The following is a 26,503-nucleotide window of genomic DNA, read 5'->3' as shown; positions in this document are numbered from 1 at the left end:
CCCCCCAATGGACAGAGAGCCAATGTTTTTCTTTCCTTCACTGACTCTCCCCCTCTCCTCGGATCCCTCTCCTCCCATCCCTCTCTTCCCTCTGAACCCCACTTAGCTTTCAGATTCAGTTTCAAGCAAACGCTGTTTATTTATTCAGACAAGAGCTCTTTTTCCTCTCTATTCCTGCTCTCGTTCCCCTTTACACGCTTGTAGAGCATCGCTGAGAAAAGGAGGAGAGAGAAAGCATTGGAAGGAGAGAAAGAGAGTCGGAAAGAGGACGATGTACTGAAACGAGAAAGAAGAAAAGACAGAGAGACAGAGAGACAGAGAGACAGAGACAGCGAGAGAGAGAGAGAGCGAGAGAGAGAGAGAGAGAGAGAGAGAGCGAGAGAGAGAGAGAGAGAGAGACACCAGAGCCCTCCCTGGTTTCCCAGCCTTTCTAAACACTACTCATAAACCCTACAGATGATTTCAGCCCAGAGGAGGTAGTGAGACTCCCTAGTGTGCCCGGGGAAACACACACATATATAGGGGGGGTTAAACCTGCTTTATGGCAGAAGCTTTAGAGTGTATATACACACCCTGATGTCTCTAAGACTAAGACTAAAACAAAGCAACAGCAAAGCTCGGCAGTAAAACAAAGCCAGGAATAAACAGTGTGTGTGTGTGTGTGTGTGTGTGTGTGTGTGTGTGTGTGTGTGTGTGTGTGTGTGTGTGTGTGTGTGTGTGTGTGTGTGTGTGTGTGTGTGTGTGTGTGTATGTTTATGAGCATTATTAAACAGATTGGTAGTGTGTGTGTGTGTCTGTCGTACTCCCTGTGCAGTGTACGGTAGGTAAGCCAGCCTGTGTGAGAGACCCTGGGTATTGAACATTTATCCCCACAAAACATCACCTCAGGCCTACATATCAATCCTACACACACACACACACACACACACACACACACACACACACACACACACACACACACACACACACACACACACACACACACACACACACACACACACACACACACACACACACACACACACACACACACACACACACACACACACACACACACACACAGCTTTTGACTAACCTGCTCTCCTGGAGACAGTCACAGAAGGTGTGTGTGTGTTTTAAGTAGTCGACTGACTCGACACCCAGGGCTGACGACGGATGACTAAGTTCATCTACTATAGTGCCACCGGAGATGGCTTCTATAGCAGCCACATGCTACAACACTCAGTCAGTCAAAACCCTGGGATATGGCACAGAGAGAGGGGTCCTGACACGGCCGTGGGGTGTGAGACTGTGTGTGCCACTGCGTTAAAAGAGAGGGACACGGCCGTGGGGTGTGAGACTGTGTGTGCCACTGCGTTAAAAGAGAGGGACTCGGGAATGTGTCAAACAGAGCACGTCCGTGATGCGTGTGTCTGATAACATCTAAAAACAAATACAACATCTGACAACAGCCAGAAACAAACAGCAACAAACAGCCACATACAGGGGAACATGCTGCTTTAAAAGCCTCGGTGGTTCTGTCTCATGCATTTGTCAGCGTGGTGTGTGTGTTTCTTATTCTGTCACAGTTCAGTGTTGCACACACACACGCAAACCACACACAGAGAGAGACATGCATGAGACAGCGCCACGGAGGCTGTTAAGCCAGCATGTTCCCCTGGTATATGGCTGACACAGAGTTGAACCTCTCAGTGGAAGGGAGAGAGAGCACATCCCAGTCACCACAACACGGATATAGCATGTCTTATACACACTGATCTGCCTATGGGGAGAGACGGAGAGGTAGGAGACTCATGTTGCATTGTCAGTTGAATACAAAGACAAATAGGTGGGACTGTGTAACATGGTAAATGACATGGTACTGGTATTACTAACACTATCCTATTATGGTTAATTATGTTTCCGTTTAGGCCTGTTTAGTGTAACCCTTCTCCTCCTCACACACTCGCTCTCCCCCTTGCTCATTCATTCTCCCTCTCTCCCTTGCTCATTCATTCTCTCTCTCTCTCTCTTGCTCATTCATTCTCTCTCTCTCTCTCCCCCTTGCTCTCTCTCTCTCTCTCTTGCTCATTCATTCTCTCTCTCTCTCTCCCCCTTGCTCTCTCTCTCTCTCTCTCTCTCTCCCCCTTGCTCGCTCTCTCTCTCTCTCTCTCTCTCTCCTTGCTCATTCATTCTCTCTCTCTCTCTCCCCCTTGCTCATTCATTCTCTCTCCCTCTCCCTTGCTCATTCATTCTCCCCCTCTCTCTCCCCCTTGCTCATTCATTCTCTCTCTCTCCCTCTCTCATTCATTCTCCCCCTCTCTCCCCCTTTTGCTCATTAATTCTCCCTCTCTCTCGCTCATTCATTCTCCCCCTCTCTCCCCTTTGCTCATTCATTCATTCACTCTCTCTCTCTCATATTCCCTCTCTCTCTCCAGGGACACCTCTCCGTTTCAGCCAAGCTGGGTTTAAACAAAGCCTACTAGATTCCCTCTGTTAGATGCACATCTGGTTCCACCTCAGAAAGCACACGAAAGAGGATTTCAACACCCACCATCTCAGATTGTGCTGAAATTGTTTCTGTTAGAGAAAATACAGATAATGATTGCACACTAACAGATAAGATTCGCATTCCTGAAACATTATTTTGTTTTAAACATAATAATACAAATTAAGCTAATTGATTGCACCCAAATTGGCCTTTTAAATTTAAATAGGATTCATATAATCTTGCACCGAACATCTGATTTGGACCATCATTTTTCGTAACAATGAGTAAGTTTTGGGGTGGCAGGTAGCTTAGTGGTTAGATCGTTGGAATACCCGAGCTGACGAGGTAAAAATCTGTCGTTCTGCCCCTTAAACAATGCAGTTAACCCACTGTTCCCCGGTAGGCCGTCATTGTAAACAAGAATTTGTTCTTAACTGACTTGCCTAGTTAAATAAAGGTTACATCAAAAATGTATTTAAAAAAAGACATATAAACCAATACAATTGTCAAAAGCCTCCCACACAGCTTTTGCTCATGATGAAAATGGTCTTCCTCACAAGTCAAGCCAGTCCTCCATGAAATTCAGATTGTCCTTCACTTAGGCTTAATCCGTGTCCAGGAAACAGTCCCTCTGAGTGTGGTTTATTCCCTTGAAAAAAGGTCTACATTTAGTTAGCAGTTCTAATGGTTTAAATGTTATGGTCTCAAGTCCCAAATGCACACGGTATATCTTCTGCAATGATAACGGTATTGGGTTGGGTTTAACGGTAAATGTCTTCAACCACACTACATATAGATACGTTTTTCGAATAATTGTATTGAAAAACATACAACTGACATGCAATGGTTTATCATTTTATCAGGGTTGTCACAACATTTTAGTCACAAGCCCATTCCCACCAAAATGTTGTGCTTGTAGGAAAAGTCTTCATATGAGAATTGCACCATAGGGATAGGCCTCTCTGAGAGCTGTTGGACTATTCAACAGTTGGGTTGAAGCATTAGGTTGCTAAGAGGAGGACAAACTGATTGGCTTTCATGTAGGACTGGCTTGAATTGTGGATGACCACACAATTCATTTTCATTATGAGCTAAAGCTATTGGTTTTCATCCCAAAGAGGGGTGTGTGCGTGCTACCCGAGCAAAATTGATAAAAGGATGTGGCAGTAGCAGGAACAGCGGCATCTGGTGGGCAAAACCGGGTACTTTCACACTCATTTATAGTAAATAATGCAAGCGACTTCAATGGCTAATTTCTCTGAACAGGGAAATCAGATTCACAGGTAATACATCACTTAGGATGATGAAGCAATAGTTTAAGCAGCAGCTCCATACCATGGTTGCCATGGCGCAGTGAGGAAGCCTAGGTACTTTCACACTGTAAATATTCTCTGTAAATATTCTACATAAATAAAAAAAAGTACGTGTTTTTCCCCCATTTGTTTTTTATTGCATATATCTGGTGTTTTTGAGTTTTGCAAATATTTTTGTTTTGGCTAGCTGGCTGGATAATGTTTTTGCTTAGAAAATGCATCTGAGGGCCTCCCGGGTGGCACAGCAGTGCTAGAGACGTCACTACAGACCCGGGTTCGATCCTAGGCTGTGTCACAGCCGGCCATGACCGGGAAACCCATAAGGCGGTGCACAATTGGCCATGGCGTCGTCCGGGTAAGGGTTTGGCCAGTCGGGGTGTTCTTGTCCCATCGCGCTCTAGCGACTCCTTGTGGCGGGTCGAGTGTATGCACGCTGATTTCGGTTGCCAGTCGTATGGTGTTTCCTCCCACACATTGGTGCGGTTGGATTCCGGGCTAAGCCAGCAGTGTGCCAGTTCCTGTTCCTTTGAGAGCATGATTTCAGGACTGGAATGAAGTGTGAGAGGAATGGGAGACAGAGGAATACAGCAGAGCCGAGACAGAGAGCTTGTGGTGAGGACGACTGGCTACTATTCTGAACTTAGTGTGGTGAGCTTTCTGGTGAGCAGCGCTACACAGAGAGGAGGAAGAAGAAGAGAAGTAGCTATAAGACTCAGGCTGGTCCCCAGACTTGCCCTCTACAAGATCACCAGCAGACTCCATCACCATCATCTAGCATCCTCAGACCAGCTCCCTCCCTCAAGCCATGAACCAACCCTCTCCATCTCCCGAGAGAAGACTTGGCCTCTATTGGTTGACCTGTCATGATACTGTATATTGTTTGTTGTTTTGTTGCTGTTGAAGTGCTTTGAGATTCTATGAAAGGCACTAAAGAAGTTTAATAAATGATTAATATTGTTACTATAATACAACCTGTTCGACAGATAACTGATACTGGAATATGACTTACTCAATGGTAGGAAGATGTTTGGTTTAAATCAGATGTTGGGTACTATATTTATTGAATAGAATGTGAATCCTATACATTAAAGGGGCCAAATTGGGTGCAATCAATTTTCCTATTTTTAAAATGATATTTGAACAAAATAATGTTGCAAGAATGTTAATCTTCTGTTTCTAACTACAGAAACAATTTCAGAACAATCTGAGATGATGGGTGTTCATGCCCCCCCCCCCCTTTCTCTCCTGTTGGCATTCTCTCTCTCGGTCTCTCCCTCTCCCTCCTTTGTCTCTCTCACGTTTTTATCCAGCTCGCTGAGCTAAAATATGTAATTATCTTCAACTGATTTCGGGAGTTTGACGTGGAAGATTTCATCCCCCTCTCCCCGCACCCCAACGTCTGAGCCATTCACACAGAAACACTGAACGCTGTATTGTTCGCATCATTGCCGTGGCACAATATCCCCCGCCCCCACTCCCGGGTCACAATGCTTTGATTGACAGGGGTCCAGCTGAAGAGTGAATCGCCGTGGTGACCGGAGTCCATCACAGACGAGCAGGCCAACCGACCTCTCCCTCCTGCTCTCTCCGTCTACCACCCTGCCTGGTTTGCTCTTCACCTCTTTCCTTTCTAACTACCCGGGTCAGGGGGCTTCATCACTCTCCCCATTGCTCCATTCATCACATTCACAAAAACAAAAAAAACGTCATTGCATTACCCAGGCTTACGGTTGTTGTTTTGTTTCAGAGAGGCTCTCTTAAAACACTGAGAATAATGCTGAGCATATAATTCCATTTCCAAACCAGAACCACTAGATCCAGGGATCCTCACCCCCTGTCTCTACCCAGCCTGGTGTCACACTCCTCTGGCCACACATTGCACATCCATTGGGGTGCAGATTAAAAGCCAGGTCCACAGCTGTCCCTGTCACTGTTCAACCGCAACGGGTGGATTTAGACTCAGTGCGTGTGGTCCTATGTCCTGCAGGGGTTAGCAGGCTACGAACACACACGCATACACACACACACTGCAGATTTCATCCGCATCAGACAGACACTGGCCTCAGTAATTAGGTAGATAGATTTGCGTCTCGGGGATAAAGCCACACTGAGTCAAATCCACATTTAACTGGATTAATTCAAACTAACACTGGGTCAAATGCTCAATGACCCCCCCCAACCCCCCAATCCCCTCCGCCCTCTCAAGCCTCCAACCCCCCCAACCCCCCAATCCCCTCCGCCTTCTCAATCCTCCCATCCCCGCCCTCCCAATCCTCCAACCCTCCAACCCCCCAACCCTCCCGATCCTCCACCCCCCACCCTCCGACTCCTTCATCTATACCCAAAGTCACTCCACATACACTTCAGTTTCCAGACCGATGCACTTGTGTGGGCGACAGATAATACATTATTTACATGATTGGCCACAGGTGAAAAGATCCTATGGCTTATCGATGCTGTTATTGTCTGCACCCCAAATGGCACCCTATTCTCAATATAGTGCACTATTTGTGACCAGGGCCCATAGGGCTCACTGTGTGATTGAATGAACATCCGTTTATGATTTATCATGTCTGAATGATCCAGACTTGAGATCTGTGTGTGTGGGTAATTCAAGTTTTCATGCAAATCTCCTTCCCATTGACGTTAAGGCATGATTTATGCAACGCTGCTTCGAGCGGCAGTCTGTCACACACGCACATCTCAAGTTAGTGAGGCTCCGGTCCTAGATCTTTACATTACACTCCAAAGGGTTTCTACATGAAGACAATAATTGTTTATTGTTAAAGCACTCTCTCTCTCTCTCCTTCACTGTCGCCTTCTCTTTTGATTATTCCCGTATTCGCAGGCATCAGAGTTTACATCCAGCAGTTATTTAACCAGCCCTGTAATAGAATACAAACCTGACTTCTCCTCGCTCCCTAATCTAATAACAGATCTACCTTGTCATTGCTCCGTGTGTGTGTGTGTGTGTGTGTGTGTGTGTGTGTGCGCTAAGTGTAATTCTGGATGTAATCAGGTGGAATTAATAAGCATGCTGTTTCTCATTATGGAATAACTGAACTGCTATTCAGAATAGGAGAGGCTGACTAGGAGAGCAACAGACAGGCTTTATACCCACAACAACGCTTTGTTACACAGATAAACTGAGCTGTGGGTCTACGTGCGTATGCATGTATGTATGTATGTACGGACATACGTGCATATAGGATATATTTTTGTCTGGATGCGATACCTGTGTGTGTGTTCATGTGTGTGTGAGAAACGTATGATCGTCAGACGGAGCTGGTGAAAGGCTGCAGCAGCCACACCCTGGAGTTGATCAGATAAGGAGGAAGTCAACTGAGGTCCAACCAGAGGACCAGAGGACCAGAGGAGGGTGCAGATGTCCACATCCATCTGGAGCAGCAGGCAGATTATCGTTAAGACACAGATCGAGAACCTTAGAAATACTACTCTGTTTGGGTTGAAATAGGCACATTCAGTACACGTTGGTTTTCTAACAGTCTTCCATATCAAAATGTTGTTATCAAATCCCTCAGTACCACTCACCTCCACACAACCTCCCCTATCGGAAAGATCGCACATCAGATACATCATATCAAACTGATTTCATGAGATGTATTTCCTATTAGATCTTCAGGAATGTGTCCTCTGGCAACAGCAAATGAACCTACGTTCCGTACAGTGCAGTGGGCACGATGGATGGTCATATGCTGAATACTCCGGAGTGAGAGCAAAACGATATGAATGCGAGACCACATAATCATCTCAACAAATTAAACCAGAAGCTACAGTGTACACAACATCCAAGATAATACAGTGCACACAACATCCAAGATAATATAGTGTACACAACATCCAAGATAATACAGTGCACACAACATCCAAGATAATATAGTGTACACAACATCCAAGATAATACAGTGCACACAACATCCAAGATAATATAGTGTACACAACATCCAAGATAATACAGTGCACACAACATCCAAGATAATACAGTGTACACAACATCCAAGATAATACAGTGTACACAACATCCAAGATAATACAATGTACACAACATCCAAGATAATACAGTGTACACAACATCCAAGATAATACAGTGTACACAAGATAATACAGTTTACACAACATCCAAGATAACGGAGAGACTGTACTTCTTCGGTCCTGCATATTATCCAACCCCACAATAACACCATGCACAAAACATACCACGCTACAGGGAGTGCTGCTAATTGTATGTGACAGAGGTGTTTGGGACTGTCAGTGTCTTAATGGTGTGTGTGTGTGTGTGTGTGTCTGTCGGAGGTGATCCTCATTAGAGAGTTGATGCTGTGCCTAGGAGAAGAAACACAGAGTTGCTTCATTATAATACACTAAGCTAACAGTGAAAGAGAAAAGAGACAGAACGAGAGAGAAAAGGAGAGGGGGAGATAGAAGAGGATGTGTGTGTGTGTGTGTGTGTGTGTGTGTGTGTGTGGAGGGCCAGCCCTAAGCTGGTCTTTATTAAGATGCTCAGTCTTGAGAGAGGGACAGCTGCTCCTGCAGCTAATCTAAAGCAGCAGAGGTTTAATAAAGAGAGAGACAAATACCCCTCCATCACTCCCCTCCTCATCCTCCCCCACCTATCTCTCATCCTGTCCTTCAACAACAGATTACATCCCTCAATGATCGGGGCCCGCCCTCCGCTTACCAGCGCAGCACGCGTGTGTATGTCCACTTAGAAAAGAGAGACTATTTCATACACACATGCAAAAGTTGACTGAAAGGCCAAGAATTCCTTTCCCCGATATACTCATCAGAAGTACCAACTGCCTACATATTACGAAGATTCTCTATCACCCAGAGAGGCGTCCTGGTTAACCAAACAGATCAGTGGAATAGGAAAGACAGGAAATAGCCTCCCTAGAGAAACAGTGGGTCATCCTCCCCAGCTTCACCTTTTAATGTGAGTGTGTACGGGTCAGTGGCACAAGCCATTTCATGCCCCAGGCTCCATAGGGCCATCACGATAAGGCTAGGCTGACATCATTATGTCGTCACAGGTTCACAGTCACAGCAGCAATAAGCATGTTCTTTAGGGTTCCTGTGATAAAAAATAAATAATCTATTCCTGATTTATTGATGAGGAATTTGTAGTAAGGAATAAGGAATATTTAAATAGGGAATGATAAAAAGCAGCATTAAAAGAGGACTTTTCAAGCTCTGCATGAGATTTCTGGAGCCTCGTGCTCCATCGTCACTGTGGCTTCTCAAACTGAAAATAGAATTTCAGAATCAGAACTAGACAATCTCTGCTGATGTGGAGTCCGTCGAGGGAATTATCATGACTTATTTAGTATCAAAAGTCTTCAATATTCAAATTCCAGCATTTTTAAATGCACAAATGCCGACTAAAATGTCAAATGACAGTGAATGCATTAATACACATTTTGCAGGTGTAGACAATTAGATGGTAACATGAAGTGTTAGGGTAGAGTGTTGGTGTAGCCCAGAGCCATATATATTGGTGTAGCCTATTAATGGTGTAGCTGTAAGACAGCCCTGGAGGAGGGAAACAGAGGAACTGAGCAGAGGACCACAGGTACAGGCATAGTTGTGGGAAGTAGTTGGGGGTGGGTGTCGCTAATACAGGACTATTAAAGCCCCAGTGGAAGAAAAAAAAATTCAACAACAATTATTGTTTTTTATTCTGATTTTTCAGGTGGTGCTGTAGCCCCCCTACTTCCAGCGGCTCTGAGCGCAGGTAGGTTATTTTCTCAGCTAGCTTCACAACATTCTTTCAAGAAATGACCCTGCAGAGCACTATAATGAAAATAGGCTACACATTGCTCTGAAAATGTGGTGTGAAAACTTGAAGCAATAAAAGTGTATTCCTTCAGGAGGTGCAGAGATGGAGCAGAGAAACGCACCTTCCATAGGTAAGCTAACCATGTTGTGTTAAAAAAGAAAACATGGTATGTTTTAGGCTAAACTGTAAATTACAGTTTTTCATTAACAAAAGAGAGCTACGTGAAGGGGATATAAACTTGCAATAAATGTCCCCTCAATGCATAATTTGCAATAAATACGTAGCCTATATGACTCCAGGGCGTTGTGACAACGCAGCTCTTAAAGGCAGTAGTCTAGGCTACCGGTCGGTAAGGATGATGATGGTGCCCAAGGTCTACAGTAGGTATCGGCAACTGTAAATTGTTGAGGAACTTTGTGGTCCACGGTGCGAGAGGGAAGATCACCAAGGGTTAATAAGAGGAAGGGCTGATGAGCAGCTTGCATGCGTCAGACACGAGAGCAGAAAGAGGGGGAGAAAAGAGAAATCCAAAAGTAGCTACAGTACATTGTTCTCAACAGAGCTTTACCGAAACAGGACCCGACTTCGCCCCCCAAAAAACTGCCGAGGGCGCAGTATTGCTGCTGTACTGTAGGTAGCATTGCTAATTTACCTGTAGACTTCCAGTCATTGTTAACATTGGCACGCAAAACTACCGCGAACTTCCTTTATTGGCCTACTGCATGCAGACATACAAATGGTATTCACGAGTTTGACTCTGGATAAGTATAAAAGGGGCTAAGTGCCAGAATATCGCAGTGTCCCTTTAAGCCAAAGTAATGCAAGTGGGTACATCTGCGGAATAAGTCGCTACATCCATTCACCAGCGATAACCCTTTGACATCCGCGTCCCACCCAGCACCGCACGTAGGGTATCACAACAATTCCCTCATGAATGCAGCAGAAATTATATGAGGCGAGCTAGAAAACTGGACTTGGACTTACCTTAACACGTTCCAGTTTTTCAGTGGGTCCAGGTCTGAAATTATAGAAACCATTGTTGACTAGCTAGCAGCACGGGGCGCGATAGCTGAACAAAAGCGGTGAGAGCTGTACTCCGTCTGCAAATGACAGTAGCGCTAGGATGCAACTCGTCCTACTTCTTGCTGGTGTGATAAGCGCTGTCATAGCTCTCTCCCTCCGCCCCCTGCTGAAGCCAGACTGCGCTCTGCCGCTACACACAGCGACCGATTTCTCCACTTCTCCAGCCATCCCCAAAGCCTCATAAAACAACATTATAATGCTATACAGAACACATTAGTGACTATTTATTCAAGAGCACTTTTCATCCAAAGCACCGGAAATTGTGTCTTTACAATAATTACCTAGGCTATAACTTATTCATTAGATTTGCCCAGAAATAACATGTCACATGCACACATCACATCCTGTTTAACTCGTTATTTTTTTTAAATAAGCCAGGTTCACTTAGCCCAATGATTATCGAAAGGGTTACAATTAGATCACACAATTTGTTATTGAATGTGGCCTATTTGAATTGGTAGCTGTGGTAGACTTGCCTGTATCATCTGTCCTGCTAGACTTGTTTTACATTCAAATCAATGTGCAAATTCATGCCATGCACAATGTAACCGGGGAAAAAAGCTTACCCTCAACACACAAATGATAGGCCTAACATTACATTGGCTATGAACAGATAAGACATTCCATTAATTGTTATTACAGGTCCAATAGGCTGTCATTGCAATTATTCAGAGAGTTAGACACTGCATCTACATGTTATGTTCAGTAGTAGCCTGCTTATCTAATGGAGCAGAGAAAATATACTGGGTTAGGCCATCTCCATCTATTTTCATTAGGCCAAAACACTGTCATTGCTCTCTTCCTGTCTTTGACACAATCACATCCTGTTGATAAAAGTCAACTTTCTTTCCCCGGCTCCTCTCTCCCCTCTCAGCCGATGTGACGCTGCAGCACAGTATGACTATAGGCTGCAACATGGCAAAGGTCCAATGTGAAAAAAGAAAAAAGTATGTCAGGTTTTTGTTTCTAGCCACATAATCGGTTATGACACAACGTGGCTGGAAAGACCTTGACACAGATATCATTCCAGTACAACACAGTATTTTGGTTGTTGGTATTTCTTTGTTGTGTACTTTGGTTTATTTCCCAAAATACCACTACACTTCCAAAGGGTTTTGTCGGCTGTCCTCATAGGAGAACCCTTTTTGGTTCCAAGGAGAAACATTTTTGATTACAGGTAGAACCCATGGGCTCTACATGGAACCCAAAAGGGTTCTACCTGGAACCAAAAAGGGTTCTTCAAATGGTTATCCTACGGGCACATCCGAAGAACCCAGTTCTAGACAGCACCTTTTATCTAAGAATGTACATCGAGCTATAGCTTTCTCAAAGACTTGATTCAACAGACCTATTTCTCCACAAGGGAGTAAGGATACGGAAAGGCACCATGGTTGTCTTTCAACATGTGAAAACATGCACTATAATGACTCCCATCCAAGACAACCACTTGCAGGTCTGAATGATCAAAAATGTCTTCCCAGGTGTTATTCTACACCTGCATTGCTTGCTGTTTGGGGTTTTAGGCTGGGTTTCTGTACAGCACTTTGAGATATCAGCTGATCTAAGAAGGGCTATATAAATACATTTGATTTGATTTTGATTTGATTATTATGTGCATTCATACTGCACATACCTGCATCCACTACTACAGTCCCTCTGGGTATATGTCTGCTAAATGACCTACCTAAACTGTTTTCATTTTAAACTTCAGATGTCTGTGGTTCTTTAACCTTGCACATCTTGGAGTGGTTATATAGCACTTGTACTGTATGTAATTGTGAATGACATACACACTCCCTCCAATAGGGTAGAATAGCAAAACAGTGTTCTCAAGGTAAAGACATAAGAATAATCCAAAACTACAGCCTCCCTCTCTCACCAGCGAGAGAGCTGATGCTTTAAATAGACTGAATTGGACATCTGCAGACTTCAGACTCCGGGTGGAGGAAGGAGAGTTGACAGCATCTCTCTCTCTCTCCCTATCTCTTTCCCTATCTTTCTCGCTCGCTCCCTCTCTCTCTCTATCACACACATACACACAACACACACATACACACACACACACACACACAACACACACACAACACACACACAACACACACACACAGCAATAGATCAATCAGTTTGGCTCTTCGCAGCACGGTGTTAATTTCTGCATAAAATCACGATAGTGGGCTTGACGGCTTGACGTTAGGTGTTCACGTGTCTGAAGTCTGACACTAACACACAAATGCACACACGCACGCACACACACAGCGGCAGGTAGCCTAGCGGTTAGAGCGTTGGGCCTGTAACCGAAAGGTCGTTGGTTGGAATACCCGAGCCAACAAGATGAAAATCCTAATTTGCCCCAGTTGTGCCGTACTACTATGGCTGACCCTGTAAAACAACACATTTCACTGCACCTATCTGGTGTATGGGACAATATAACAATTTTTTTTCATTTTCTAAAAACATTTCCCTCCTCCAGCACATTTCTTTGAAACATTCAGGCCCAACGGAAGAGAGAAGCCTGAGGTTTATGACATCAAACGTGTCATGTGCAATTCAAATCTTAAAGTGGCTCCATCTCTAAACCACCCACGGAATATAGATTCCCATTTTACCTCAATTCATTTAGGGGGGGGAGGAAAGGAGGGGAAAAAACGAGGCAGAGGGAGAAAACGGATGTGGATGAAATAAATATGGGGGGATTATTTCATAAACGACAGTGTTTCCTTTTCTGTGTAAGTCATTTGATCCTGTCAAATATGCCTGAAGCTATACACCCACATGAACATTGTCTGAAAAGGCTCCATTTATGAGAATCATTCCCTTCAAAACAACAAGGGAACAGTTGGCTGAGCCGCTTCATAGCTATCGAATCAGGATGTGGGAGATAAAACCCAGGGAGACGCAAATTAGATTTAAATCTAACGCAAATGGCTCACTCACAAACAGTCACACACACAAGAGAATGCCCCAATAAACATGCTTGTTTGTCTGTTTGTTCTACGCCACAATCAGGGAACGCTAAATTGTGGGCAGAGAGGGAGAGAGATACTGAGGCTTCTTATCTATTGTTTACCTACTGGATGCCACAGATATAGAATAAATAGAGACTTTTCCCCATCTGTCATCTGCGTATCTATATTTCCATCTCACTCTGTCGGAGGCGCAGTTATCGGTGAGGTTGTGCCGTGCTGTACTACAGTGAGTGTGTGTGTGTGTGTCTTCATGGAAAAACATCAGGTGAATCCAGTGGAGAGTGGTGGAGAGTGGTGGAGCGGAGACAGGTGTGAGGTTGAGTCTTACACCTATAGTGTTCCAACACACAGGTGAGTCTGAGCCAGTCTGTCTGGGTAGGAAGATGTCAGTTTGCCACGGGGGAAAGGAGAGGGGGGACATCCTCACACAACGCCTACCCCTCTCTCACATCCTTCACACACTTGTGTCTAATTATCCCTAGAGTAAACAGATGACGAGTGCAGATCCTCTATAGAATGGTTGCCTGGCTAGTGAACGAGTGTATAGTGTTTGTAGGCTGTGATTGTCAATGTATGTGTTGAATTGGTTTATGTTTGCTGTGCCACTAGGAAACTGTTATAAGAGCTGCCTCTAAATGAGCTATCCTGGATGAGAGTAGGTTTAATAAAAACCAATGAAAAAGAGGGAGAAGGTTTCAGAATTATTAAGGTAAGAAGGTTCTGTATTAGCTGGAAATAGAAGAGGAGAGGTGCAGTATCATTATTTAGGAAGTAAAAGAGGAAAAGGTACGTTCAGGTGATAGAGGATAGTAGGGAACGAGGGACAAAAGTGCGAGAGAGATTCAGGAAGAGAAAAGCAGAGAATGAAGGATAGAGCGACCTCTCCACCCAGGAACAGCGGAGCAATCTCCACCCCGCCGAGATCACCGAGACAACACCCCGGACCAGCACCCTGGAACCCCCGGCCACGACCACAGCACCACCAACCTCAATGCCCACCACAGCCAGCGCAGCACAGACCACCCCAGCCCAGCTTCCGAGCCACCCAGACGAGGCCTCCCACCACAGACCCACACTTGGAGGAACCACAGCCCAGCAGGCAGAGCTACGCACAAACTGTGAGAGGAGCAACTGGCCCAGCCCCCACCAACCAAATGAGTGACATTAAACAAATGCTGAGTCTACTATGCTCACATGTGATGGGCCGAGGGTCATGGTAAGATGAGCACAAGAACTCCACCATTCTCACACTACATCCACCCAAGTGGCATGACACAAATTCTATCTTAAATTATAAACAAATCACATTTGCAAAATAAGAGTTTACTTTAATTGAAAAATCCTATTTTAATAGTTCTTGTTGGATTGTGATTGTTACCTTCATTTTGAAGGTAAAGAAAAAAAAAAGTTATGAAATCTTTACGTTGCATGTTGGAATTTACAAGGATTGAAGTCCCCTGCTTTTGGGCTAAAGAGCAGAAACCCAGACTTCCTGAAAGAAACTGATGTTGATATTGTAGTACTACAGGAAACATGGTGCAGAGGTGATGTTTCCACTGGCTGTCCACTAGGTTATAGGGAGATAATCATACCATCCACTAAATTAAAAGGAATCAAACAGGGCAGAGACTCAGGGGGAATGCTAATATGGTATAAATCTGAACTAATTAATTCAATCGAATTGATCAAAACAGGAGAATTCTTTATCTGGTTAAAAATCAACAAGGAGACTATCTTGACAGATAAAAATGTCTTCCTCTGTGCCACATACATTCTCCCCTCAGAATCGCCCTACTTCAACGAAGAGAGTTTCTCCATTCTAGAGGGGGAGATTAGTCACTTTCAGGCCCAAGGCAACGTACTGGTCTGTGGAGACCTGAATGCTAGAACAGCAGAAGAACAAGACACTATTAACAGTCATGGGGATAAACACCTACCAGGAAGCAACAACCTTTCCCTCCCCACATACCCCCACAGAAACAACTATGACAAAGTGAAAAACAAAAACGGAGCACAGCTCCTGAAGCTCTGTCGAACACTGGGTCTGTACATAGTCAATGGCAGGCTGAGAGGGGACTCTTTTGGTAGGTACACCTACAGCTCATCCCTTGGCAGCAGCACTGTAGACTACTTCCTCACCGACCTAAACCCAGAGTCTCTCAGAGCCTTCACAGTCAGCCCACTAACACCTCTCTCAGACCACAGTAAAATCACAGTGAATCTGAGAAGAGCAGAACCCAACCATGAAGCATCACGGCCCAATAAATTACATGGTACTAAACAGGCCTATAGATGGAGTGCAAACAGTACAGACATCTACCAAAAAGCAATTTGTAGCCAAAAAATACAATCTCTCCTGGACAACTTTTTAGCCTTAACATTCTCCTTCAGCAATGAAGGTGTAAATTTGGCCGTTAGGAACATAAACTTTATATTTGTCAAATTAGCCTCCTTGGCTAATTTAAAGAAGCATAAGAGCAAACCAAAAATAACAGATAATGAAAAATGGTTTGATAATGATTGCAAAAATCTAAGAAAGTCATTGAGAAATATATCTAATCAAAAACACAGAGAACCAGACAACAAAAATATACGCCTTCAATATGGGGAAACACTGAAGCAATACAAACACACCCTAAGAACAAAAAAGGAACAGCACATTAGAAATCAGCTGGATGGAATTGAGGAATCCATAGAATCTAACCACTTCTGGGAGAATTGGAATAAATTAAACAAACCTCATCATGAGGAATTGGCTTTCCAAAATGGGGATATGTGGAAAAATCACTTTGAAAACCTCTACAGCAATATAACAAAGAGCTCAGAACAAAAAGATATACAAGAAAAATTACAAATCCTTGAATTAGCAGTCAAAGACTATCAGAATCCTGTGGATACCCCAATTACAGAAGAAGAATTATTGTAAAAACTATGCACTCTCCAACCCAAAAAGGCCTGTGGTGCTGATGGTATTTTAAATGAAATGATCAAATATACAGACCACAAATTCAAATTGGCTATACTCAAACTCTTCAACATTATCCTCACTGCAGGTATTTCCCCCGATATTTGGAACCAGGGATTGATCACACCAATCTATAAAAATGGAGACAAATTTGACCCAAATAACTACAGAGGAATTTGCTTTAACAGCAACTTGGGGAAAATTCTCTGCAGTATTATAAATAGCAGACTACATCATTTCCTTGACGAACACAACGTCCTGAGCAGAAGCCAGATTGGATTTCTAAAAAATGATCGTACAACAGACCACGTTTACACCCTCCACACTCTAATTGATAAACAAGTTAACCAAAACAAAGGCAAAATCTACTCGTGTTTTGTAGATTTCAAGAAAGCATTTGATTCAATTTGGCACGAAGGTCTTTTTTATAAACTAATAGAAAGTGGTATTGGAGGGAAAACATATGATTTTATTAAATCAATGTACGCTAAAAACAAATGTGCGGTTAAAATTGGCAACAAGCAAACAGACTTCTTCTCTCAGGGGCGGGGAGTGCCCAATAAGTCCAACACTATTTAACATCTACATTAATGAATTGACAAAAACATTAGAAGAATTGGCAGCACCTGGTATCACCCTACACAACACTGAAATCAAGTTTCTGCTGTACGCAGATGACCTGGTGCTGCTGTCTCCCACTAAAGAGGGGTTACAGCAGCACCTAGATCGTCTTCACAAGTTCTGTCAGACCTGGGCTCTGACAGTTAACCTAAAAAAGACAAATATAATGATATTCCAAAAAAGGTCTGGAAATAAGGATGACAAATATAAATTCTATTTGGACACAGTTCTATTAGAACACACCAAAAATACTACAAATACAATGGGGAGAAGAAGTATTTGATACACTGACGATTTTGCAGGTTTTCCTACTTACAAAGCATGTAGAGGTCTGTAATTTTTATCATAGGTACACTTCAACTGTGAGAGACGGAATCTAAAACAAAAATACAGAAAATCACATTGTATGATTTTTAAGTAATTCATTTGCATTTTATTGCATGACATAAGTATTTGATCACCTACCAACCAGTAAGAATTCCGGCTCTCACAGACCTGTTAGTTTTTCTTTAAGAAGCCCTCCTGTTCTCCACTCATTACCTGTATTAACTGCACTTGTTTGAACTCGTTACCTGTATTAAAGACACCTGTCCACACACTCAATCAAACAGACTCCAACCTCTCCACAATGGCCAAGACCAGAGAGCTGTGCAAGGACATCAGGGTTAAATTGTAGACCTGCACAAGGCTGGGATGGGCTACAGGACAATAGGCAAGCAGCTTGGTGAGAAGGCAACAACCGTTGGCGCAATTATTAGAAAATGGAAGAAGTTCAAGATGACGGTCAATCACCCTCGGTCTGGGGCTCCCATGCAAGATCTCACCTCGAGGGGCATCAATGATCATGAAGAAGGTGAGGGATCAGCCCAGAACTACAAGGCAGGACCTGGTCAATGAAATGAAGAGAGCTGGGACCACAGTCTCAAAGAAAACCATTAGTAACACACTACGCCGTCATGGATTAAAATCCTGCAGCGCATGCAAGGTCCCCCTGCTCAAGCCAGCGCATGTCCAGGCCCGTCTGAAGTTTGCCAATGACAATCTGGATGATCCAGAGGAGGAATGGGAGAAGGTCATGTGGTCTGATGAGACAAAAATAGAGCTTTTTGGTCTAAACTCCACTCGCCGTGTTTGGAGGAAGAAGAAGGATGAGTACAACCCCAAGAACATCATCCCAACCGTGAAGCATGGAGGTAGAAACATAATTCTTTGGGGATGCTTTTCTGCAAAGGGGACAGGACGACTGCACCGTATTGAGGGGAGGATGGATGTGTCAGGTTTTGGCCAGGACTGTTTAGGTTTTGTTCACTAGATGTCCCCCTTGCACCTTTTTTGTACCTTTTGTTTTTCTTGCTCCAATTATTGTTTGCACCTGTAAGTCATTCCCTTGTTAGTATTTAAACCCTGTGTGTTCCTTAGTTCCTTGCTCAGTGTTTGTAAGTTAGCACCCAGCCCCAGCCCAAGCCTTGTTTTATATAGACTTTTCTCTTGTTGGATTTTCCAGAGGTTCTCTGGTTTTGTTCTTGTTTAGTATTTGAGTAGTCTTTTGAGGTTTGTTTTTCCCTGCTGTTTTTTACCACTTTGTGGATTTTTTGTTGTATTTTGGAGGATATCCATTTTTCATTAAACCACCATCTCTAGTACTGCTGTGTCTGCCTCATCTTCTGGGTTCTGCCAATTATTAAGTGACTGTTTCTCGCACCGGGTCCTGACAGAAACACTGAGCCATTAATATGAACCCAGAGGCAGCCAGTACCCAGGACTTTTTTCCCATGCTGTCCCACCACGAGGGGACTGTCCAACGTCACGAAGCTGCTCTGGTTCAGCAAGAGGCCTTACTGGCTGGACATTCTCAACTTCTGTCGGAGATGATGACTTCCATAAAGCAGATTTCTGATCAACTTTCTCCTGCAACCGCTTCTGCTCCAGTTCATCAGATTCAAGTGCCCGTGGCAGTTAACCCCCTGGCTGAACCTCGTCTGCCGCCTCCCCAACGGTTCTCAGGTGATCCGAGTGTTTGTAAGGGGTTTTTCACCCAATGTTCTCTCTCCTTCGAGCTGCAACCCTCGTCGTTTCCCACCGACCGGTCCAAGATAGCATATATCATCACCCTGCTGTCGGAAAAAGCCCTAGCCTGGGCTACTGCTGTGTGGGATGCCCAAAGTCCCTGCTGTGCCAGCTACTCTACCTTTGCTGAAGAATTCAAGCGAGTGTTTCAAGGTCCTACCAGCGGTCCTGACTCAGCCAAACAGCTCCTGACTCTCCGCCAAGGTCGGCGCAGCGTGACGGACTATGCCATCCAGTTCCACACGGTGGCAGCAGCGAGTGGCTGGAACGACGAGGCGCTCACAGTGTGCTTTTTGAAGGGTCTTTCCGACACCATCCAAGATGAACTGGCCACTCGGGAACCACCAGACAACCTCGAGTCCCTGATCAAGTTGGCTTCACGCATAGACCAGCGTCTGAGAGAGAGAGAGCTCAACCGTAGATCTCTCACCCTAGCTCCTATCGGTCCCAGCTCCGAGTCTCCACCTTTATCCTCGCTGACTCCACCGGAACCCATGCAGGTTGGACGCATCTCCCAGGCTGAGAGAGACCGCCGGATGAGGGAGCGATGCTGTCTATATTGCGGCAAACCGGGCCATTTCCTCTCCACGTGTTCCAGGCTCCAGGGAAAAGGCACTCTCCCGTGCAGGCCTGGGAGGACTGTAACGGGAAACATAACCTCCTCCCATCCATCCAACTCCCGCCTGCTCATTCCAGTTACCCTTTCCTGGGACAACCACGAGCTTCCCCTTCAAGCCTTGGTAGACTCTGGAGCTGCAGGTAACTTCATGGATGGTGTCTGGGCGAAGGAGAATGGCGTTCCCTCTGAACCTCTAAGTGACCCCATAAGGGTTACTACGTTGGATGGAAGCCCTTTGGGATCTGGACTTGTCACTCGTGTCACTACCCCCTTGCGACTTTCAGTTTCCCAACACCAGGAAGTGATGAACTTTCATCTGACCTCGTGTTCCGAGTTCCCTCTCGTCCTTGGATACCCCTGGCTTCACAGCCATAACCCTCACATCGACTGGTCTGTGGGCACTATCAAGCAGTGGGGTCCTACGTGCCAAGCCACTTGTATCTTCCCAAGTTCCCCGAGTTCCCCTCCCGAGTCTCTAGAATCCATCGACCTGTCCCGAGTTCCCGAGTGTTACCATGACCTCAAACCGGTATTTAGCAAACAGAGGGCCACCAAACTACCACCCCATAGACCTTACGATTGCCCCATCGACCTGTTTCCGGGCACCTGCCCCCCCAGGGGTCGGATCTTTTCCCTATCTCCTCCCGAACGAGCTGCTATGGATACCTACATCAAGGACTCTCTGGCAGCAGGCCTCATGCGTCCATCCACCTCGCCAGCGGGAGCAGGGTTTTTCTTTGTGGCCAAAAAAGACGGGGGATTACGTCCTTGCATCGACTACCGGGGACTTAATGCCATAACCGTCCGTAACCGCTACCCGCTACCCCTTATGGCCACAGCCTTTGAGCTGCTCCAGGAAGCAGTGGTCTTCACTAAGCTTGACCTGCGGAACGCATACCATCTTGTGCGGATCAAACCCGGTGACGAGTGGAAGACCGCTTTCAACACGCCTACTGGTCACTACGAATACTTGGTGATGCCCTTCGGCCTGACCAACGCCCCGGCTGTGTTCCAAGCGCTCATAAACGATGTGCTTAGGGATATGCTTAACATTTTCGTGTTTGTTTACTTGGATGACATCCTCATCTTTTCGAGCTCCCTTCAAGAACACACCAAGCATGTCAGACAAGTGCTCAAACGCCTCCTAGACAGCCATTTGTACGTTAAGCCGGAAAAGTGTGAATTCCATTCCTCTCGAGTACAATTCCTGGGATTTATAGTGGAACCCGGTCGAGTCCAGATGGATCCCAAGAAGGTAGGGGCGGTAGCGGATTGGCCCACCCCCAAGTCCGTTAAGGAAGTTCAGCGTTTCCTGGGCTTCACCAACTTTTACCGCAAGTTCATCAAGAACTTCAGCTCGGTGGCAGCCCCTCTCTCAGCTGTAACCAAGGGTGGCAACACAAGATTTCTGTGGGGAAGAGAAGCTGAGACGGCCTTCCAAGGACTCAAGCAGCGCATCCTCTCTGCTCCCATCCTGACACTACCAACGGCGGATGAACCTTTTGTGGTGGAGGTAGACGCATCAGAGGTTGGGGTTGGAGCTGTCCTGTCTCAGAGGGGTGAAGACAAGAAGCTTCATCCTTGCGCTTTCTTCTCTCACCGGCTTACCCCGGCCGAGAGGAATTACGATGTGGGGGATCGTGAACTCCTAGCAGTTAAGATGGCATTGAAGGAATGGAGACACTGGCTCGAGGGGGCTTCTCAACCGTTTCAAGTGCTTACGGACCACAAAAATCTGGAGTATATCCAGCAGGCGAAGCGGTTGAACTCCAGACAAGCTCGATGGTCTCTTTTCTTCAGCCGATTTCAGTTTATCCTCACCTATAGACCCGGGTCGAAGAATCTCAAACCGGACGCCTTGTCACGAATCTACTCTCCTGCCATTCGAGAAGATACTGACATGACTGTCCTTCCGGCCGCTAAGATCGTGGCTCCGATCTCGTGGCAAGTGGAGGATACCGTGAAACAAGCTCAAGCCATCGAACCGGGCCCTGGAGGAGGTCCTGCTAATCGGTTGTTTGTTCCCAAGGCAGCAAGATCCCAAGTCCTTCTGTGGGGGCACTCCTCTCGCCTCACCTGTCACCCGGGCGTAGGTCGCACCTTGGAGTTCATTCAGCGTAAGTTCTGGTGGCCCACCATAAAAGAAGACGTTGCCACTTTCGTCAAGGCCTGTCCCGTGTGCTGCCAGGGCAAATCTTCTCACCTCCGCCCTCAAGGACTCCTTCACCCTTTATCTATTCCCCACCGACCCTGGTCCCATATCTCGTTGGACTTTATTACTGGCCTTCCTCCGTCCCATGGTAATACTACTATCCTAGTCATCATCGACAGGTTTTCTAAGGCGGCCAGGTTTGTTCCCTTGACCAAATTACCTTCTGCCAAGGAAACAGCTGAGTTGGTGATTAACCATGTGTTCCGAGTCTTTGGTATCCCGCAAGATATGGTTTCCGACAGAGGTCCCCAGTTCGCCTCAAGGTTTTGGAAGGCCTTCTGCCAACTCATAGGGGCCACGGCCAGTTTATCTTCAGGGTACCATCCGGAGTCCAACGGCCAAACTGAGAGGATGAATCAGGAGCTGGAAACCACCCTCAGATGTATGGTTTCCAACAACCCGTCCACATGGTCATCCTTCATTGTTTGGGCCGAGTACGCGCACAACACCTTGTGCTCCTCCTCCACTGGTATGTCTCCGCATGAGTGTCAGTTTGGCTATGCTCCGCTATTGTTCCCGGACCAGGAGGCAGAAGTCAGAGTGCCTTCAGCCTCGAGGTTCATCAGACGCTGTCGGCTTACATGGAAGAAGGCCCGTCTTAATCTTCTGCGTTCCTCACAGCAGTACCAGCGACAAGCCAACAGACGTCGCCGTCCCGGTCCTACCCTGTACCCCGGCCAGAGAGTATGGCTCTCAACAAAGGACTTACCGCTAAGGGTGGAGTCTCGCAAGCTGTCCCAGAGATTCATCGGTCCCTTTAAGATTGCCAGGAGAGTCAATCCCGTTACTTTTCGCCTGCACTTACCCAGATCCCTTAAAATCAATCCCACATTTCACATTTCCTTATTAAAACCTGTTGTTTTTTCTCCCCTTATCCCGGCAGGCAGACCTCCCCCTCCGCCCCGTGTCATCGGAGGCCAGTCGGCTTATACCGTCCACCGGATACTGGATTCCCGCCGGGTGCAGCGGTCCTGGCAGTATCTGGTGGACTGGGAAGGCTACGGTCCCGAGGAGCGCTCCTGGGTTCCTGCCAAGGACATACTGGACCCTGACCTCATTCGTCAGTTCAGGGTCCTCCACCCTGAGAAGGCTGGTAGGAACGTCAGGAGCCGTTCCTAGGGGGGTGATTCTGTCAGGTTTTGGCCAGGACTGTTTAGGTTTTGTTCACTAGATGTCCCCCTTGCACCTTTTTTGTACCTTTTGTTTTTCTTGCTCCAATTATTGTTTGCACCTGTAAGTCATTCCCTTGTTAGTATTTAAACCCTGTGTGTTCCTTAGTTCCTTGCTCAGTGTTTGTAAGTTAGCACCCAGCCCCAGCCCAAGCCTTGTTTTATATAGACTTTTCTCTTGTTGGATTTTCCAGAGGTTCTCTGGTTTTGTTCTTGTTTAGTATTTGAGTAGTCTTTTGAGGTTTGTTTTTCCCTGCTGTTTTTTACCACTTTGTGGATTTTTTGTTGTATTTTGGAGGATATCCATTTTTCATTAAACCACCATCTCTAGTACTGCTGTGTCTGCCTCATCTTCTGGGTTCTGCCAATTATTAAGTGACTGTTTCTCGCACCGGGTCCTGACAGGATGGGGCCATGTATCGCGAGATCTTGGCCAACAACCTCCTTCCCCCAGTAAGAGCATTGAAGATGGGTCGTGGCTGGGTCTTTCAGCAGCAGCTGAAAAGATGAGCTCCTACAAATATTGAAATTTAAATGTTTTTTTAGAGTAAAGTACATCGAAAAAAATCAAAAGAAAACTGCAAACTGAATAGGAGACCAAACAAGCAGCAAACAAAGAAGAAAGGCTTTTGAAAAAGTAACAATTTTTCATAAAATTATACCGTTTTCTTAGCTAGCTAAGTTGTTTACCTGTTGCTAGGCAGTTGCTAGGGACATTCCTGAAAGAAGCTAGCTAGCTAACAAGGAGTGTCTAGTTGGCAGAAGAGAAGAAGGGACAAAGAAGGGACAAAGTGGGACAAAATAAGGACAGAAGAAAAGGGAAAGGGGACATTAAGGTGAAGCAGACCTCTAAAGACACAAAAGACAATAATACAAGAAACAACACTTCTATTGCCTCTCCCTCTACGATACGCACTTCCGGTTTGGTTTGGAGCGAGTAGTTGCATTCCGCTTTGCTCCACAGGTAGTATTACAGGTAGTATTACATTTCATTTCATTACAGTACAACAGTTTGATTTGTTTGATCTTAGCTGGCTACATAGCCGTCTTTGTATCCAAGATAATTGTGTAGTCTAGAGTAATTGTCGAGGTTACCTAGCCAGTTAGAGGTTACCTAGCCAGCTACACTTTCAAACAAAGTCAACAACGCAGCCACTGCTAGCTAGCCTATTTCACCAGCCAGCAGTACTATATCATTTTAGTCAATAAGATTTTTTGCAACGTAAGCTTAACTTTCTGAACATTCGAGACGTGTAGTCCACTTGTCATTCCAATCTCCTTTGCATTAGCGTAGCCTCTTCTGTAGCCTGTCAACTATGTGTCTGTCTATCCCTGTTCTCTCCTCTCTGCACAGACCATACAAACGCTTCACACCGCGTGGCCGCTGCTACTCTAACCTGGTGGTCCCAGCGCGCACGACCCACGTGGAGTTCCAGGTCTCAGGCAGCCTCTGGAACTGCCGATCTGCGGCCAACAAGGCAGAGTTCATCTCAGCCTATGCTTCCCTCCAGTCCCTCGACTTCTTGGCACTGACGGAAACATGGATTACCACTGATAACACTGCTACTCCTACTGCTCTCTCCTCGTCTGCCCACGTGTTCTCGCACACCCCGAGAGCTTCTGGTCAGCGGGGTGGTGGCACTGGGATCCTCATCTCTCCCAAGTGGACATTCTCTCTTTCTCCCCTGACCCATCTGTCTATCGCCTCCTTTGAATTCCATGCTGTCACAGTTACCAGCCCTTTCAAGCTTAACATCCTTATCATTTATCGCCCTCCAGGTTCCCTTGGAGAGTTCATCAATGAGCTTGACGCCCTGATAAGTTCCTTTCCTGAGGATGGCTCACCTCTCACAGTTCTGGGTGACTTTAACCTCCCCACGTCTACCTTTGACTCATTCCTCTCTGCCTCCTTCTTTCCACTCCTCTCCTCTTTTGACCTCACCCTCTCACCTTCCCCCCCTACTCACAAGGCAGGCAATACGCTTGACCTCATCTTTACTAGATGCTGTTCTTCCACTAATCTCATTGCAACTCCCCTCCAAGTCTCCGACCACTACCTTGTATCCTTTTCCCTCTCGCTCTCATCCAACACTTCCCACACTGCCCCTACTCGGATGGTATCGCGCCGTCCCAACCTTCGCTCTCTCTCCCCCGCTACTCTCTCCTCTTCCATCCTATCATCTCTTCCCTCTGCTCAAACCTTCTCCAACCTATCTCCTGATTCTGCCTCCTCAACCCTCCTCTCCTCCCTTTCTGCATCCTTTGACTCTCTATGTCCCCTATCCTCCAGGCCGGCTCGGTCCTCCCCTCCTGCTCCGTGGCTCGACGACTCATTGCGAGCTCACAGAACAGGGCTCCGGGCAGCCGAGCGGAAATGGAGGAAAACTCGCCTCCCTGCGGACCTGGCATCCTTTCACTCCCTCCTCTCTACATTCTCCTCTTCTGTCTCTGCTGCTAAAGCCAATTTCTACCACTCTAAATTCCAAGCATCTGCCTCTAACCCTAGGAAGCTCTTTGCCACCTTCTCCTCCCTCCTGAATCCTCCTCCCCCTCCTCCCCCTCCTCCCTCTCTGCTGATGACTTCGTCAACCATTTTGAAAAGAAGGTCGACGACATCCGATCCTCGTTTGCTAAGTCAAACGACACCGCTGGTTCTGCTCACACTGCCCTACCCTGTGCTTTGACCTCTTTCTCCCCTCTCTCTCCAGATGAAATCTCGCGTCTTGTGACGGCCGGCCGCCCAACAACCTGCCCGCTTGACCCTATCCCCTCCTCTCTTCTCCAGACCATTTCCGGAGACCTTCTCCTTTACCTCACCTCGCTCATCAACTCATCCTTGACCGCTGGCTACGTCCCTTCCGTCTTCAAGAGAGCGAGAGTTGCACCCCTTCTGAAAAAACCTACACTCGATCCCTCCGATGTCAACAACTACAGACCAGTATCCCTTCTTTCTTTTCTCTCCAAAACTCTTGAACGTGCCGTCCTTGGCCAGCTCTCCTGCTATCTCTCTCAGAATGAACTTCTTGATCCAAATCAGTCAGGTTTCAAGACTAGTCATTCAACTGAGACTGCTCTTCTCTGTGTCACGGAGGCGCTCCGCACTGCTAAAGCTAACTCTCTCTCCTCTGCTCTCATCCTTCTAGACCTATCGGCTGCCTTTGATACTGTGAACCATCAGATCCTCCTCTCCACCCTCTCCGAGCTGGGCATCTCCGGCGCGG

The 26,503-nt window shown here is 46.1% G+C and overlaps 1 protein-coding gene across 1 annotated transcript in view; it reads right to left on the bottom strand.

The window, feature by feature from the left end:
- LOC139565913 (CUGBP Elav-like family member 2) overlaps window positions 1-10,735 on the bottom strand; it is a 213,320-nt gene extending 202,585 nt beyond the window's left edge. Inside the window, exon 1 of the mRNA XM_071386573.1 lies at window positions 10,565-10,735. Within this exon, the coding sequence (XP_071242674.1) occupies window positions 10,565-10,617 (53 nt within the window). The 5' untranslated portion in view covers window positions 10,618-10,735. The remainder of the gene's footprint in view (window positions 1-10,564) is intronic.
- Between the last annotated feature and the right edge of the window lie 15,768 nt (window positions 10,736-26,503).

Source organism: Salvelinus alpinus, chromosome 37 (genome assembly GCF_045679555.1).
Source record: "Salvelinus alpinus chromosome 37, SLU_Salpinus.1, whole genome shotgun sequence".
In the NCBI taxonomy this organism is placed as follows: domain Eukaryota; kingdom Metazoa; phylum Chordata; class Actinopteri; order Salmoniformes; family Salmonidae; genus Salvelinus; species Salvelinus alpinus.
This window is presented reverse-complemented; position numbering and strand designations above follow the sequence as displayed.